The 17,258-nt window shown below is 48.7% G+C and overlaps 5 protein-coding genes across 5 annotated transcripts; 3 read left to right on the top strand and 2 right to left on the bottom strand.

Moving 5' to 3' along the window:
- Positions 1–3,828: 3,828 nt before the first annotated feature.
- GIQ15_02790 (uncharacterized protein) lies at positions 3,829–5,111 on the bottom strand (the record flags this gene model as incomplete). The annotated part of the gene is made up of 5 exons (XM_033550207.1): positions 3,829–3,849; positions 3,903–4,022; positions 4,072–4,161; positions 4,222–4,934; positions 5,000–5,111. The coding sequence occupies 5 exons, from the start codon at positions 5,109–5,111 to the stop codon at positions 3,829–3,831; spliced, it is 1,056 nt and encodes a 351-aa protein (XP_033407368.1).
- Positions 5,112–7,117: 2,006 nt separating this feature from the next.
- GIQ15_02789 (uncharacterized protein) lies at positions 7,118–9,160 on the top strand (the record flags this gene model as incomplete). The annotated part of the gene is made up of 1 exon (XM_033550206.1): positions 7,118–9,160. One exon carries the CDS (start codon positions 7,118–7,120, stop codon positions 9,158–9,160), a length of 2,043 nt encoding a protein of 680 aa, XP_033407367.1.
- A 1,252-nt stretch (positions 9,161–10,412) lies between these two features.
- Positions 10,413–11,834, bottom strand: GIQ15_02788 (oxidoreductase; the record flags this gene model as incomplete). Its single annotated transcript, XM_033550205.1, has 6 exons — positions 10,413–11,030; positions 11,109–11,259; positions 11,326–11,342; positions 11,402–11,455; positions 11,521–11,580; positions 11,670–11,834. The coding sequence occupies 6 exons, from the start codon at positions 11,832–11,834 to the stop codon at positions 10,413–10,415; spliced, it is 1,065 nt and encodes a 354-aa protein (XP_033407366.1).
- A 458-nt stretch (positions 11,835–12,292) lies between these two features.
- GIQ15_02787 (XPG I-region protein) lies at positions 12,293–14,966 on the top strand (the record flags this gene model as incomplete). The annotated part of the gene is made up of 9 exons (XM_033550204.1): positions 12,293–12,311; positions 12,393–12,761; positions 12,828–12,925; positions 12,979–13,821; positions 13,879–13,965; positions 14,020–14,266; positions 14,323–14,554; positions 14,607–14,799; positions 14,874–14,966. 9 exons carry the CDS (start codon positions 12,293–12,295, stop codon positions 14,964–14,966), a joined length of 2,181 nt encoding a protein of 726 aa, XP_033407365.1.
- An 887-nt stretch (positions 14,967–15,853) lies between these two features.
- GIQ15_02786 (disulfide-isomerase tigA) lies at positions 15,854–17,025 on the top strand (the record flags this gene model as incomplete). The annotated part of the gene is made up of 2 exons (XM_033550203.1): positions 15,854–16,379; positions 16,448–17,025. 2 exons carry the CDS (start codon positions 15,854–15,856, stop codon positions 17,023–17,025), a joined length of 1,104 nt encoding a protein of 367 aa, XP_033407364.1.
- Between the last annotated feature and the right edge of the window lie 233 nt (positions 17,026–17,258).

Below are 17,258 nucleotides of genomic sequence, written 5' to 3'. Positions count from 1 at the left end.
TTGGACCAGCTGCTCCTCTGCCTTCTTCCGCTTTGCCCACTCCTTTTTTGCCTCCTCTGCCTTACGGACTTCAATATGTCGATTGGCATCCTTTACCCGTAAGGGGCCACCTACGTTCACCCTGCGACGTGTCCTTGGAGCCTTATATCGCTTGGTTGTTCGTAAAAAGTCATCGAGATCTGCCCCCCGTTGAGCACTGAGTTCCGCCTGGACAAGACTTCCTGTAAATATCTTTTGTAGCTGGCTATTGAGACGAGGAGATATCGAATCCAACTCATTTTGGACATCATCTAGACTCCTTTTTGCCTTGGTAATACAGTCCCGGAGTCGCTGTACTGTCTTCGGTGATGATAGTTGAGATGACGGGGCCTCTGGAGAAGCATCTCCATCGAACATTTGAAGCTCTGGTGTCGGACTAAGCCTCTTCTGTAAAGGCTCAAGGACTTTATTAGGATTCCATGGAATGATGCCTCTATCTGCAAAAGAGTGGATGATTGTTGCTGGTTTAAATGCCTCCTTTCGTACGCCTTCTAAAGCCACGAGGAACTCTCGCTTATTGAACTGAGAACAACCAACCCTTGCAGCCTTGTTTACTGCCTTTGAATGGTAGTGTTTATATTGCTGAAAAGGCTTCCCATCGAGCGGCTGAAGCAGGTGAGTTGTATGAGGCGGAAAAGAGTAAGGAATAATGTCATTCTCTTCGCAAAAAGATAGGAACTGGTGTGTAAGATGGGATCCGTGATTATCCATTAAGAGCATTCGATACCGGCCAACCTGTCGCTTTTTTGAATAAGTATCGAAGTGTAGTAGCCATTGGAAGCCCATCTCATCAGTTGTATACCCATTCTCGGTTGTTACAATGAAGTAGTTGCTTGGGAGGGACGTATTTAGATACCAGTCCTCCATCTGATGCTTCCCTGCAAGGATAAGGCAAGGTGGAAGAAGAGAGCCATCCGCAGCAACAGTTTCAATTGCAGTAATTAACTCGCGCGAGAACTTCGAGGAAATAACGTTATTAAGCTCCGGATAGGCTGTAATAACTATCTCTCCCCTTCCCTGGCCAACCTGGAAGCCGATTTCATCCATGTTGTAAAGGTCTGCTGGCTGGATGTGATGCTGCCTCATGGAGATCTTTAATCGATCTCAAAACGTCTGTATAAGCCCTAGATCTTCTACCTCGATCCTCTTTGGGTCCATTGGCTTCCTCTTTACCCTCTCGTAGCCTGGCAAGCGCTGGATAAACCGATATGGCCACATTTTTCCAACAATAGGTGGTTCAGTATCCGGATCTGTATGATTTCGTAGGAGGATGCTATTTGCGCAATTCTTCACCATCTCCACGGTTGGGGCATGGCCGGCACGGTCTAATTGATGAATCCACTGTTTAACTACCTTCTCCTGATCCTCCGTAAGGCATTTATTAGTTGGTTGCGTAGATAACTTCGATGGGATACCTTTTGACCGGCGGCGGAGTCGCTGATACGGAACCTCATATTCACGGGCAAGAACCGCGAGTTTTTGCTTTTTATCGCGAGAATATTGATCTAGAGCCTTTTGAATGCGTATTTCTATATCTTCTGAGCTAGATAACATATTGGTGGTTAATAAATAAAATGATGAAGTTGATAAAGTGATTATTTAAAAATAATTATCATTGCGCTGATATTATCGTTACGCTGGGGCGCACCAACAGGCAGGTTGGTAGCGCGGAGGCACGAGTAGTGGCTCCTACTATTTACTTCGTCCCTGAGAAAAAAAGGACAAAAACCCTCCACCACCAACCAGCACATCGCGCATCTACAGACACATCTCACATCTCGCATCGAGTGGATTACTGGTCAGGCATGGCCCTGGTCGAGACAGGTGGGTTCTACTAGACGAATCATGCCCGGCACTAAGGATACCCAATAATAAACTGTGGCACTTCGATAAGAAACATAATTGTATAGACCAAACGTTATTCACATCCACTAATCATTCTAGAAGACGCCCCTTGACATATCAACTTTTCTCCATGGGTTATAAGAACGTATATCAACAAGAGTGATATTTAAAGAGATATCTTTTCGATCTCGATGTTGCGACAACGGTGCCACGAGGGCAAGGCAAACGGCCGTCACTATCAAGATTAGCAACATATCTAAGACAGGATAATGCTGAATTCTATTCTTACCTGAACGGCTAACGGCCGTATAGTTATTTCTTCATATCGAATATATCGAAACCAGGGAACCCATCTGTGACTGTTAGCTTGGCCTGTTAATACGAGAGAGAGTGATGCATACTGGAAATCGTCCGAGGACGACAGGGGAAGTGAGCAGAGACACTGCTCAGAGGCAGTGTCCTGCCGACTCTCTTCATATCGTATTGCCGAAGAGCCCCAACCGTTGCGCGGTATGGGGGCACCCGGACCCGCCCGATGTAGGGCAGGCCCGGCAACTCTCCTATTGAGAGAAGGAGCTTTCTGTCCTATATAGATGGAGGTGCAGCCGATCGACGACTGGAGGTGTGTGATGAGAAAGGAAGATGGAGGAAGAGGGCCGGGAGATGCTTTATATAGGCAGATCCTGTATACTGCTTATGTCACTGTTTACTTCTGCGTCGACGACAGGAAAGTGCAGTGCCGGGTTGTTTACTGTGAGAAGAAGGGATGGTGTACAGTATAATAATATATGGGAGGAGCAAGGTCACTTTATAATGAAGGTTTAGAAACGAATTAAGGAAACTCACAGTATACATATAGCACTGCACTATTTGAGACAAGCGGACAATTAAGGAAAAAGCAAAGCAGTATTTAAGTTAGAACATGATAAAGATATGGTAAATGACGAGGAGGAGGAAGAAGAAGAAGAAGAAAAGAATTATCTAGGGAGCCGTGGTTATGTTCCTCATGAGAAGAACGCTTACAGAGATGACGAGACAAAACCCCATGAAAGAAAATGATACGTAAGGTAGTAGATTCTTTTAAGGAGACGGGTTAAGAGGTAGGTTGGAGGTTGGTAGAGTGGGCGGATGGAAGGATACATAGGTAGATGGAAGGGCGAATTGGATTTCTTGGATCTTGGACAGTAAGATAGATAGATAGAGAGATACAGGTAAGTAAGTATAGATAGAGGATGGTAGTGTAGAGGATGACAAGGACACGAAGGAGGTTGATGATGATGGCTATGGTTAAGGTACGGTATGGTAGTGATTATGGCTGGCTTGACGCGGCTGGGGGAATCAAAAAGAGGGGAACGGAGTAGGAAGGAAGAAGGAAGGAAAGAAAGAGAGGGCGGATAGTGTTGAAAAGAAGAAAGAAAAAGAAAAGCAAAAAATAATAATTAACCCACTCTTCCGAAGCAAGGTGGAAGAGAGGGAGGGTGAAAAGAAGTAGTAAGCTCCAAGCCAAAAAAAAAAAAAGGTAACATGAAGGAAAAGGAGAACCAAAAAAGGGAGAAAACGGAGTAGGTAGCAAAAGGAAGACAGCAGATCATATCGAGGATAGTGGTAGTGGTGGTAGTGATGACATGGTGGTGTGTAGTAGCGTCATGTAGGAGATGAAAGTTTTAGCAGTTCGCAGGGTGACAAAAAATATAGGACCGTCCCATTTCCACTTTTCAAGAGCAAGACAGATAGACAGAGGAGACAAGGAAAGGAATGGAACAGTATGGAAAGCAAGAGGGTAAAAGGAAACAGCAGACATATAGTTAAACAGTGAACAGGAATTAAGACAGGCAGAGAGATAGTAGGAAAAGAAAGAGAGAGAGAAAAGCAGACGGCGCAGTAAGTAGTAATCTTGTCGTTCTAGATAGCATAGGTAGGTGGCGTAGGGAAGGTAGCTTACGCTCACCAGGCCCAGATTTTAAGCTAGATAAATTGTTAGCTGGATAGTTATAGAGAAAGGGAGTAAATTAACATACCAGTGAATCCCAAGATCCTGTGCATAAGCTTATTCCATCATTACTAACGCCTAGACAACTGACGCGGTTCTCATGGCCACTTAGTGAGCCGACTTTCTCCCCTCTTAGCACATCCCAGACCTATAACTGGTTAGTATTGTTACGTATATAAGGAGTACAGTATACCCACCTTGCATTCATAGTCATCATATCCAGCAAAGAGCAGTCGTCCAGAGACCGAGAAGGCTACTGACGTGATTCCACAGAGTACTTGGTCGCTCTGTTCAAAGTTAGACACGCTACAAGATAAAGGACATCTAAATGATAAAGAACAACATACCTGGTACACATTCAGCTCTCGATCGGCTCTGATATCGAATAGCCTGCAGGTGGTATCGTCTGAGCCCGTGCCAAATGCGTTGCCGTCCGGGAAGAACTGGATGGCATTGATATCAGACTCGTGGCCGGAGAAGGTCTGCACGGCCTTGCCAACACGGATATCCCACAACTTGGCAAACATGTCGCAGGCACCCGAGACGAAAACGTCGTTTGAAGTAGGATTGATGCTGATGCTCATGACGTCTCCGAGATGGTCTGCAAACTCGGTGATCTTGGCTCCGGACTCGATATCCCACAGTATGCAGGTCATATCACCTGATGAAGTGAGGATGCGGCGATCGTTGATAAAACGGCAGCAGGACAGGTATCCCGAGTGTCCGGACAGCTCGCGGGCGACGCGGGTGGGCCCGTCTCTGGACGAGAGGTTGTAGATGGAGCAGATGTTGTCGAGACCACCGCAGGCGACGTAGTTGCCGCTGGGAGCGTACGCGCAGGTCATGACCCAGGAGGAGCGGAGGGGGATGGCGTGCACCTTGTTTGTCGTGTAGGCGTCCCAGATGATCAGTTTACCGTCCTGGGAGGCAGAGACCAGATGGCGGCGGTCCGTGGACCAGTGCATGGCGTAGATTTTGGCGAGATGGCCCTTGAGGTTGCGGCGCGGGCGCATACCGATTCGCGGGAGGGGGTCGGTGTTGTTCTGAGCCACCTGGCGGACTGTCATCTGTCAGTATAGGAAAGAAAAAAAAATGAACAAAGTAGGAAAAAAGGTATAGACTGACGGGTGGTATCGGCGAGGTCATCTCTGCGGTGTCTGATGCGGTCCTTGAGCACTTCGGCCTCGCGTCTGGCGGCGACGATCTTGGCCTGCATCTGCTCGCTGGAGTCGGCCATGGCGAACGAACAGGGAGAAAACGAGAGGACAGAGGGCGGTGGATTGGAGGCGGTGGTCGCTCTATCCCGGGGTAGAAGCAGCGGCGCAGAGGCAGAGGACGGTGCGGTTCAATGGCTGGGCCGGGGAGAACGAAGCAGCGACACCAGACGGCCAATTCCGGGAGACGACGACGACGTTCTCTGGTCTAGGTTTCTGCAGTCCGTCTGTCTTCTGCTGTGCTGGCTGCCTGTCTGAGTCTGGAGTCTGTCGACAGCAGGACGGCGCGGTGAAGGGGGATGGAGATGTAGAGGATGAAGGTCGAAGGTCGAAGGTCAAAGGTCGAAGGTCGAAGGTCGAAGAGGCCGAAGGGAGAAGAAGAAGCGCAGAGAGAGAGCGAGACGGAGGAGAGAAGGGACTAAGGTTGCCAAGACACGTTACCACTTTACCACTTTACCACCTTACATACCATACTTACGCCGGCTCTGCACTGTACATGCCCCCACATCGGGCTAGCCGTATCTACATTACATACATACACATACACATATACAAACATACATACAAACATACATAGAGATATATAGGGACATATATAGAGATATATAGATATATAAGAAGTGAATAGGGATAGATATAGATTATGTATAGATATATAGAATGGTGGTAGAATGGCGGATGGCGGAGGAGACGATCGGCGAAGAAGCGAAGAAGGAGAAGAGAAGGAAGAGAAGGAGAAGGAGAAGGAGAGTCGGCGCTTATCGATCGATTGGCCAGGCTCGCTTGTTTTCTTTTTCGCCCTTTCGGTGTGTGTCTGCGGTGATTGGCAGCTTGCTCGAACTGACAGGCATCAAGTTCGTCCATACGAGAAGCCCTTGGGTTGCTACCGGGGGCCACTGGGGCGATTTGGGGGTTGGGCACCATTGGGGGCTCTCTCTCTCTCTCTGTCTCTGTCTCTCTATCTCTCTATCTACACAGCAGAGTATCTATCTATCTATCTATCTACTCTGATCTCATCTCATCCTATATCTATCTTCTTCGTCTCATCTTATATCTATATCCATCTATTCATCTCTATATCTTCATCATCTGAGTAAGCAAAAAGGGGCATCCCGTGACGCCAAGTCTGTGTTAGTCAGCCAGCGCCACGCACAAGTCACTCCCAGGTATCTTCTTAGTGTATCCACTAGCTAAAGATACCTGTCAGGCCGTACCCTGCCCAGCTTCTCCTCCTCTTCGCCTGCCAACGACGTCTTGCTTCTTCTGTTTCTTCTGCTTCTGCTTCTTCTGCTTCTTCTCTTATATCACATCGTCTTCATCACCCTCACCTCGTCCTCTGCCGCCTTCTCCCCCCATCGCCATCGCCATCGACATCTACCCCGTCGTCGTCGACAGCCGGACGCTGCTCCGTCATCTGCTTCTCGTTGATCAGTTTTTCCGGCCGCTCGTTTTCCCGCCTCCAAAAGCATAGAGATACCCGCACGACCAGCCTGCTGCATCTGCATCTGCATCTCGTCTCCATCTTCATCTTCATCTTGATATCGACATCGACATCGACATCGTCTTGATATCTGTCTGGTCGTCTGCTTGCCCACAGTGACCTCCTTGGATCCTGCGCCGTCGATCGCTCTAGCTGCCGTTCGCTGGCGGACTCACTGTACACGCTCATTCACCTTGTCTCACCATCTACCAGGATACAGTCGATAGTCAACGGCCGTCGATAATCTCCTGCTGAAGCCCTCCTTTTTTGGATTCCACTCTCCGGTCGCTTGCGTGGTGATATAAATAATGTCCCTTGCCCCGGCTTTGCATTAGCCTCATCACTCGTGTGTTTCAGTCCCTTACCGCTTCACCACAAACCGCACCACCACCACCACCATTACTACTACCGCTACAATCGAGTCCAACGTCGATCCTTCATCACCGTGCTGGCACTGAAAACTCTGCCTTTTTGTGTGTTCATTTAGATCAAGGTGCTTCCTTCACCCCCATTCTGGTCTATGCTGCATTCTAACATCATCAAGACATCATGAGAGAAGTCAACTTCAGCATCCCGAGCGTCAACAAGGCCGCTGTCAACATCACCACCACTCTCTACGACAGACGTGCCCTAGACTGCACCTCGACCCTGCCGCTCATCAACTCGCTTAACCACCTCGCCTACCTCACCACCTCATCCGCCCGCATTCGTGATATCCTGACCGTCGATGGCGGCATCGAACAGCTGGTATGCATCCTCAAGGCAGGTCGGAGCAAGGACCTCATGGAGATGTGGAAATGGAATCTGGCCTTCCAGTGCATCGTCAACATCGGTGTCCGTGGCTCAGAGAACGTACGCACTCGAGTCGTCGAAGCTGACATGGTTCCCGTCATCGCTACCATCTTGGATAACTACAATCGCGTAGTCGACAGGATACGTGCCTCTAGCGACTCCGAGTCGTCGCGGACCAAGACACACAAGTCGTCGTCCAGATCGAGAGACCAGGCCGGCCGCTCGTCGACGTCGCGTGCCTCGTTTTACGAACGTGGTTCGGACCATCGAACTACCCGACGACAGGCTCCTCCACCGTCCATTGAGATCCCACAGCCATACGGCCAGGATGGTCCCCCAACCGATAACAACACTGGTACCACAATCGACAATAGTAATACTAATCACACCCCCATAGATGTGCAGCCGTCACCTAGAATCGTCCTGACATCCCCGCCAGAGCGTACGACGTTCCCACACTCCCATCACCATCACCAGAGAGACGGCCATCGCCACCGTATCATGCAACCCCTCGCCACTGCTGTCCCTTCTTCGGGCAACACCACAGATCCTTTCCAGGCCATGCGCCAGACACGAGACGTTGAACGTCTTCCTTCTGTTCTCCCGGGTCTCCAGGCAGGTATAACCTCGCAGCCAGAGTCGCCCACTACTCCACTGGGCGCTGGTGCACCACAAACTAATATCCCTCCACTCATGCCACGCATCTTCCATCGTCGTCCCTCCGTTCGCCAGCAACGCTCGACGTCAGGCGAGTCGGACGATGCCCAGCCTGATGATAACGATATCACCATGGGTGAAGGCGACCTGGATGTCAACGTCGACACCGCCGAACCGAACGTCACCGAATCCATTGTCGATCTAGACAGTGGCGTGGATCTCGAGGACATAAACATGCGAGACCAGGACCCCATGCTCGACGACGGTACTGACACGCATCCCCACCCCCACAGACATGCATCCGTCGCCACGCCAGGCACGGAGACATTCAACATCACCCACCGCTCAGCCGTCGATGGTAGCATCGTCAACGCACCCACTCCTGTTGCTCAGACCGCCTCACCGGCCAACCCACACACCCACGCGCGCCAAACGGCCAACCAGGCACCCGGTGTCTTTAACAACCCTTACCCATTCTACCTTCAGAACCAGAACCAAGCCCAGCCACAGCCCCAATCTCAATCTCAATCCCAATCCCAGTCCCAGTCCCAAGCCCGAAGTGGCAACCCAGCTGGCCCAACCATCCTCGCCGCCATGCCACGCGACGAAGACGTCCTTCTCGCCCTGCAGCTCCTCGCCTACGTCTCCAAATACTGCAATCTCCGTACTTACTTCCAACGCACTCACCTTGTTCCTCGCCTCAAAATCGGTAAAGAGCTAGAGATGCTCGACGAAGCAAACCCACAGCCCGCTTCGACCTCCTCCCACCGCAGCCGCACCCCAACCTCCACCCCTACTCCCGTAATCCCAAAAACCGCCGAAGAAGAGCAAGAGGAAATGGAAGAATACATTCTTCCAGATGACTACAATATTTTCCCGTTGGTCGAAAAGTTCACTGTCCGCCACCACACAAAGGACATGCAGTACTGGGCCTGCGTGGTGATGCGCAACCTGTGTCGCAAGGACGATTCACGAGGCGGCATCCGCCAGTGTGCATACTACAAGTGTGGCAGGTGGGAAGAGTTTCAGCGCCAGTTCGCCAAGTGTCGACGATGCAGGCGAACAAAATATTGTAGCAAGGAGTGTCAGAAAAGCGCTTGGGTTTATCATCGACATTGGTGCCATTCGTCGCCTGAACATTGAATCGATAACCAACTTACTCTTTTTCTTCTATCTACTTTTCAATATTCTTTTTACCTCCCACGAGTTCCATTTGTTACGAGATGCCGATGCCGATGCTGATACCAATACCAATAAAGCCACGAGATTGCCCGCACTACGCTGCCGCTTTCTCAATTCACTGGTCTAATTTTGCCTCGTTCCTTTCTTAATTTTATTTTCTTTTGGCATCTTCGCACGATTCCCTTTATTCCTTTATATTCCCTTCGCCTTTGGATATTAGCGAGCCCGTCATACCTCCCTACTTACTACTCTTCTTTCCGTCTGTTTGTATATTTGGCTCACACCCCCCACCATCTGGCATATCCATGCATAATGCGGCATGGCATGGCACCTTCATCTTCATACCATCTAAACTACTGCAGCGTCCTTGTCCTCACGTCGACGCAAGTCGGCTCTACCTGCTCACCTTTACTACTTGTTTTACCTCGTTTCCTTACCCTGTTCTGTCTTTTGTCTCGGACAAGGGACAAGGACAATCAATGACCACCAGCCGTCTCGGCTCCCGCTTTGAATGACCAATATTATATCATACCCTACCCCGTCATTCTTCTGCACTGCATTACAAATTACGTCACACCACATTAAATTGCGTTGCCCTACTTCTATACCACCCTGCTCTTCTCACCGGCCGCAAATAAGCTATACCACAGCATAGTTAAAGCATACATCATCCATCTGATAGCGTTTTCCTTTGCAAGTTCATCCGTTTAATTTCCTGGTCTCTATCTCCGTCTCTTATCTCTCTTATATCCCTACCAATCGAATCGAGAAACCATATATATCCCTTCTTCCTCGACCTGTCTGTCCGTTTCCGTCGCTTGTGTTTTCCTACCGATTATTTCAGTATTTGTCTTCGCGTGGTTGTTTGTTTTAACAAATGTTTCTGTTTAAAGTACATCACACCAATACCTGGGCTGTCCTTCCTTTGGTTTCATTAATGTGTTATCATTATTTATCCTGTTTTTGGCTTCGCATTTTCATATCCCTATCCATATCATATTCTCCGGTTGCATTTGTTGCATTTTCACGCATGTGACGTAATTGGTATTGGTTAGGTTGGGTGGGAGGATCAATAGGGAATCTTTTTTATATACTACGTTTATTCGTCTCTTTTTCTTCCTTTGGATATATATGTAGTGTGGTATGTAACTGTTTGAACTCGTGTGATATGTCCATGGTAAACCAACAAAGTCCAGACGTATGTATAAACTTCTTACTCTCGGTGATAATCCTCCGTCGACCCACCATAGGTCGCGGCTAATCGACTAGCCAAATGCTCGCGTGCAGTCTGCACCTTGACTATCCCCTTATCATCACCATGCAGGCCCCTTTCACGCTGCTCATCAACCAACTTACTCGGCACAGAAATAAGTTCCGTCTCATGAACAGGATGGCAGAAATATACAATACTATACCTATCCCGCAACGCAGAATCAGAACCAGAACCAAACCCCTCCTGCCCATCCACAGGAAACACAACCTGATGAACAGTCGATTTCAACAGCCCACATGTCCAATGGCTCAGTAAATCACCTATATTAACCAGTATAGGCGGAACTCCCGTATTCCCACCTTCAGCCCCAACAGGCCGAACAGGAACAGCAGCCCATTCATCTGATGGCGTGAGTATCTCTAGCCCCGGCTGGCCATCACGCTGAAACAAGAGCGTGATGCTCCCATAGTCGCTATGGGCGCCGGCACGTACGTCAACGCCATGCTTAAATCCTACAGTATCCGGTGATTCGATAGATGGATAATGCAAAAAGCGTAACGTGCAGCCTGACGGGCCCTTGGAGGGGTCGTGGCGGGACGAGAACCAGTCGGCTGGTATCTGGGTGGGCGTAAGTATATAGATATATGGATGGATGGCTACTGGTTAGTAGGTGGGTGGGTGGACAGGTAGACGTACCCCTAACCCTAGCGCGAGCAGAGTGAGGATTCGATCGCATGTTTTCTGACATAGGGTCGTGAAGTGGTCTATGTCTGCTTCGTGGGGTATAAGGGATTTAGGAAGTGGTTGGGAAGCCTTATGGTTTTTGAATTCGCCAAAGTTGATTGCCCTGTTAGTTTAAGGGAGGTTGGGATTAGGAATATTCAGTGGATGATCGGATATAAGGGGGGTATACTCTTTGAAATCTCCTCTCTGTTAAGGTGATTAGTCCCGTGTTACTGCCTGGGAGGAATAAAGGGGTATTATCATACCTCTTGGTTTTCTGGGTCTAGTGTCTCTCTGTGCATGGCTGACCAGCCCGTGTTCTAACAGCATCAGCTCGACGATGGACAATGTAACGCCTAGAGGGTATATAATGGTCTAGACGTACATCTCCTTTGATTTCTACTTCTTGTTTCTCCTCGACAGGAGAATCAAAGAACTCTTTGGCCTAGTAAGCAGTCAGCATCACATTGTACAATATGAACTGTATCATGTATCTATAAAATGCCGTCTATAGATGACTGTCTTGAAAAGTACCATTTTAAACGTAGAATCTATCTCCTCCTTGGAAAAGCAGCTGCTGGCGGTATTGACGTATAGGAAGCCATACTGAGTTGCAGCCTCGAGTACATCCTTGCCCACAGCCGCAGTTGTACTGGATATATCGAAGATGGGTAGCTGTATCTGCGCTGTCGAAGCCATGATATGTATAGATAACGAGTAAAATGCTCTACCTGAGCTGAATACCTCGAAATAATGAAAGAATATAGAATGAGACTGCGTGTAGATGCTGAAGGATGAAGCTGAGATGTCTCCCACTTCCCAATCTAGATAAGTGATTATATAAGCAAAGAGTCTCGTGACTTCGCCCTCGTCCTGGCTAGCGGCTTAGTCATCCTGACGTCGCTGAGAAACCGCAAGTTCGAGCTGCGACTGAAGTTGGCGAACGGTTTGAGGAAACGCCTTTTGCTCTCTGGTTACGGGCGCCCTTATAGCCTTCTCCTCCGCCGACATCCGCCTATTTCTCCATCCTTCGTCATAGCCCACCGGACGAAGGACCCATTGCAACCCCCCCCGGCGTCGCTTATCGCGTGTTGGTGGAAGCTCCGCCGATAAACAGCTAGAGCTGTCCAGGCATATAATTTTATCCCGACACGACAATGCCAGCAGCAATGTCAGGTAAGTAGACGGCATATTCCGCAGACTACAGTCACACACAATACAAAGGAGGAGATCGTCTAACTCACCTGAAATGCACAGCTCGACCGCTCGATGAATGGGCCAACACCCGCACCCAAACATTTGATATAGCAGCGCTCAAGGGGTCTGCGATAGGCATCCATGCTACACACTACCTCGACCTCCACCTTAACCAATATGTGACGAAAGAACCTCTTCTAATTGCCCTTGGAGGGTTCCCATTTGCTCTCCAGGCCAACATTACACGCGAGTTGCAGGCTTTGAAGGCCGCGGAGGTAACGCCGATTTTTGTCTTCGACGGCCTGGACGCAGGCAAGCCATACCCGGACTTTTCGGCGCAGACGGAGAATGCCAAAGCACTGCAGCAAGCGTGGGATTATTATGACCAACAACAGGCCGATCAAGTTGTTGATGCCTTTAGCGGTGCAGGTATTTACCCCCCACCCAACAATGTTACGTTCCAAGAAATGCAGCTATTAATGAACAATTGACTAGGGAGCGCACATCCTGAAAGCTTGTACAAGTTTTTGCAGCGGATTCTCCAAAGCGAAGGAATTAACTTTATCGTTGCTCCCTATGCGGCATCTGCTCAGGTGCGTATCCAAGCAGTGAAACTCTATATATTTCTAATACTGATTGATTCCAGCTCGCATACCTTGAAAAGGACCCTCACAGATTCATTGACGCTGTATTCGGCCCCGCGGAACTTTTCTTTTTCGATGTTGAAAAAATAATTACAAAGATGGATACTGAGCTTCGTCACTTTAGCTGGGTCACGAAATCCCTCTGTCAAGAAGAGTTCGGTCGATTGTCAAACGAGCAATTCCTTGACCTAGGTCTGCTCCTTGGCTCCCCTTTCCTTCCCACATTCCCGCCCTTCGAAACACCAGGCTACCCTGGAAAGCGAGTCAACATCAGGGAGGCCCTTGGCATGTTCAACTCTGGTGGAAGAAACGCACTTACTCTTTGCTCCCAATTCGAGGAAGATCAAAGAATCCATGAACTTGATTATGCAGACCGTTTCAAGCGCGCTTTCATGACCATCACACATCATGTTATCATGGACGTTGATGGGAAAGTTGGCCCGCTTGACCCTGAAAATGCGTCGTCTGACCTACACGAACTTATCGGCCAACGCCTCCCCGAGGAGCTCTATTTCTATATATCAAAAGGCATAATGGGCTCACGTGTCCCTAACTGGCTCACCTCTGGCGAACTTTTACTATCTCTTCCTCTTGGGGCTGAGGATACCCCTATATATCGCCGTCTTCTCACAGAGAAGCTCCCTCCAATTAGGACACAGGCGTTGTGCCTCCTATCAAACTCGCTCCACCGCTTTTATCAAACGAAGGTCATAAATGTTCGGGCCTGGTACGATGATAAGACTGACAAATCGATCCACCTGAAGGATTTACCCTCTGTCAAAGATACAATATCTAGCTGGCGCATCGGAGGAAAGCAGCTGCCAGAGAGTGTCCAGAAGCTTCAGGTATATAAACTCTTCAAGTTCAACAATATTGCATTGCAGGGTTGCTAATTACTGTAGGATAACTCTCCGCTCCTGACATTTTGCCTCTCCGCGCTAAAGGAGCAAAGCTTTGTTTCCAAGTCATTCTCCCCCAAAGACGCCGCAGTGAGTATCTCATGCTGTACATCTATCGCCGTCAACATGGACTAATTCTTCTAGGCCCTCACATCCAAACAAGAAATAGTATCCAATGTCACCTGGAGATTCCTCCAACTACGAGGCTATGTCGATACCAAACATCAACTTACCTCCTGGGGGAAGGCCCTTGAATCTGCCCTCTCCTCTCTTAACCCCTCAGACAACCTCGAGGAGCCAACATTCCTCGCCATAGAACTCATCCGCTTAGGTATCCTCAACGCAAAGGACTGGTTCCCTAACATTTCAGGTGGCCCAATGAGAGGCTCTGGTAAGTCGAGACCCTTTCTCATTTTATAGCAATTCAGGCTCTAACTCGGTCAGTAGATGAAGAGCAGCAACATAACCTCCTGATTTCACGTGTTGCATGTTTCGGCAAGATTCAACACAAGCCAATTGGCTATTCCGGACCTCTTAGCAGACAACTTTTGTCGTTCCGCTCACTTGTCAGTACCGTACGGGCAACTCTTCGAGACTTAATTGAAGTTATCCTTGCAACCCTTCTGCTTAGCGGGGAAGCTAGCCGGGACCGTGAGGACTGGGCCGAGTTGGGCCTAAGGTAGGCTATCTCTATCATAAGCGTCATAACATATCATCTAACATATACTTAGCCTACCATTTATCGATGACAACGATTGCGGACTCGCCATCGCTGTTCGAACCTACCTAGATGATTTACCGCAAGAACCAGAGCCCACCCCTCAAATTGTCAGAGATGAAGTCAAGGCCAAGGGCAAGGAATGGTTCCAGCACAGCCATAGTTTCTCCGAGAACCTGGATACAGCATTCCACCTCTGGGACGCGGTAAGTTTTAAACTCACCCACTTCACGCCGAATACTGGTGTTGAAGGTGCTAATCAGTACTTTTAATCTTATAGGTATATAAAGCCACCCAAACCGCTGCCAAAGAACCTATGGTTGATTCAAAATTGTGGGATGATACGAACAAATGGCTGAGCGCCCGAAGATAAACTCCGACCGTCAGCTATGTACTTGGATCTGGCTATGAATTTGTTGCACGGAACCTGCCAGCTCTCGGTGTACTGCACTACCAAGCCTCTTGCTCTCGTTGAAACCCTACCACCTTTGTGACCCCGGGTAACGAAAGCTTGATCACGATCCTATATTGAAAAAGCTAGGAAACATATCTTAATGGGTACATCTACTCATAACAATACGTAACAATACCTACTATCAGCATTCAGTTGCCGGTATCGTAGCATCTCGCATATGGATTAACGGTGTCGATGTCCTCGTACTCATCTCTTTAGGGGGGATTGGAGGTGCCTTTGACCTCTAGTAAAAACATTCTAAACTATAGTTCTAGTACTCCGTCATACAATATTATATACTAGTTCGCTATGCTCACCGGAAGGCCCCCTCCTACGGACATAACGCAACTCCTACAGGGAAAGCTACTTAATTAGGGGTCAACCCCCATGTATAGGGGATACTACTTCTATAAATACTGCTACAGATAGGGATAGTTGGTGGCGTGGCACGAGTAGCAGCAAGTTGTAGGGCATCTAAGTAAAGACCACGGCGTCCCCTAGTAGAAAGCAACTGACGATAAGTAGGAAGGGTTGTAAAGGCAATAAAAAAATTGAACGTCCTCGTCTTAACGTCTGAGTCGTGCATGCTTTCATCTGTAGACGCAGGCTCAAATAGAGGCTGACAGATGTCATATAGATCGAATGAGTCGCGAATTCAACGGAGGTTGATATTGAATGATTAGTCAGCATAAGCTTAGGTGGCCCTTGGTTAAAGCAAGCTCTCATCTATACAAACCAGCATCCTTCCTCTGCCATCCCATAACGCTATAAGACGTTTACCTTGCCCCAATCTAATCATAAGCACCATGGCTCGCCTGAGCTACCTCCTCCTTGCCTCCCTCTCTGTCCTCAGTGGCGTATTGGCATCCAACTCCGCCGTGCTAGACCTCACTCCCGACAACTTTGACAGCGTTGTCCTAAAGTCCGGCAAGCCAGGTCTTGTTGAGTTCTTTGCACCATGGTGTGGGCATTGCAAGACCCTCGCTCCCGTCTATGAGGAACTCGGCCACGCATTTGCTTCTAGCAGCGCGAAAGTGCATATCAGCAAGGTCGACTCAGAGGCACACCGACCACTCGGCAAGAGGTTTGGTGTACAGGGATTCCCCACGCTGAAATGGTTCGATGGCAAGAGTGATAAGCCCGAAGATTATAACGGTGGAAGGGACTTGGAGAGCTTGACGAAGTTCATCACCGAGAAGACGGGTATAAAGGCCAAGGGAGCGAAGACAGCTCAGCCTAGCCAGGTTCAGATGTTGACGGATTCTACCTTCGATAAGACTATTGGTGGTGACCAAGATGTTCTCGTTGCTTTCACTGCTCCGTGGTGTGGACGTATGTGCTCTGCCCCGCTCCTAGTAGACAAAATACCTGGAATTTGTGCTAATTGAGGGGTCGATTAGATTGCAAGACTCTGGCCCCCATCTGGGAGACTCTGGCAACCGACTTCATCCTGGAGCCAAACGTTATCATTGCCAAGGTCGACGCTGAAGCCGAGAATGCCAAAGCTACTGCCAAAGCTAACGGCGTTGCCTCTTACCCAACCATCAAGTTCTTCCCCCGTGGCTCCAAGAAAGCTGTTCCTTACACCGGTGGCCGAACTGAGAAGGATTTCATTGAATTCTTGAACGAAAAGTGTGGAACCCACCGCGTTGTTGGAGGTGGCCTGAACGAGAAAGCAGGCACCATCGAATCTCTCGATGCCATCGTGGCGAAATACATTGCTGGAACTAGTCTCGAGACCATCGTTGCAGAAATTAAGGAAGCCGCTGCATCACTCTCCGCCAAATATGCCCAATATTACGTCAAGGCTGGAAACAAGCTGCAGGAGAACTCAGAGTACGCCCAGAAAGAGATTGCTCGTTTGCAGCGAATTTTGAACAAGGGGAACCTTGCCCCTGAGAAGATTGATGATTTGATTTCCCGAAGCAACATCCTCCGTCGATTCTTGGGTGATGAGAAGGCAAAGGATGAATTGTAGTTGATTTACGAGGTATTATATTTTACTGCCATGTCTGGTTATAGGCCAAATTGCCGGAAGACACAGCGAAGTCTTGATCGTTTTATGCTACCAATGGTTATGAAGCAAAAAGTCCATATGCTTAGACGCTATATATATATATATATATATTATACTTAATAGCGATGAAATGAAAATACGCAGTCTCCTTGACTACTCGAGATACATATTCAATAGGGTATTTAAACCAAAAC

This window comes from Arthroderma uncinatum, assembly GCF_011692745.1.
Source record: "Arthroderma uncinatum strain CBS 119779 chromosome Unknown scaffold2, whole genome shotgun sequence".
NCBI lineage: Eukaryota > Fungi > Ascomycota > Eurotiomycetes > Onygenales > Arthrodermataceae > Arthroderma > Arthroderma uncinatum.
Note: the sequence above shows the minus strand (reverse complement) of the source record. Positions and strands in the feature narration are given on the sequence as shown.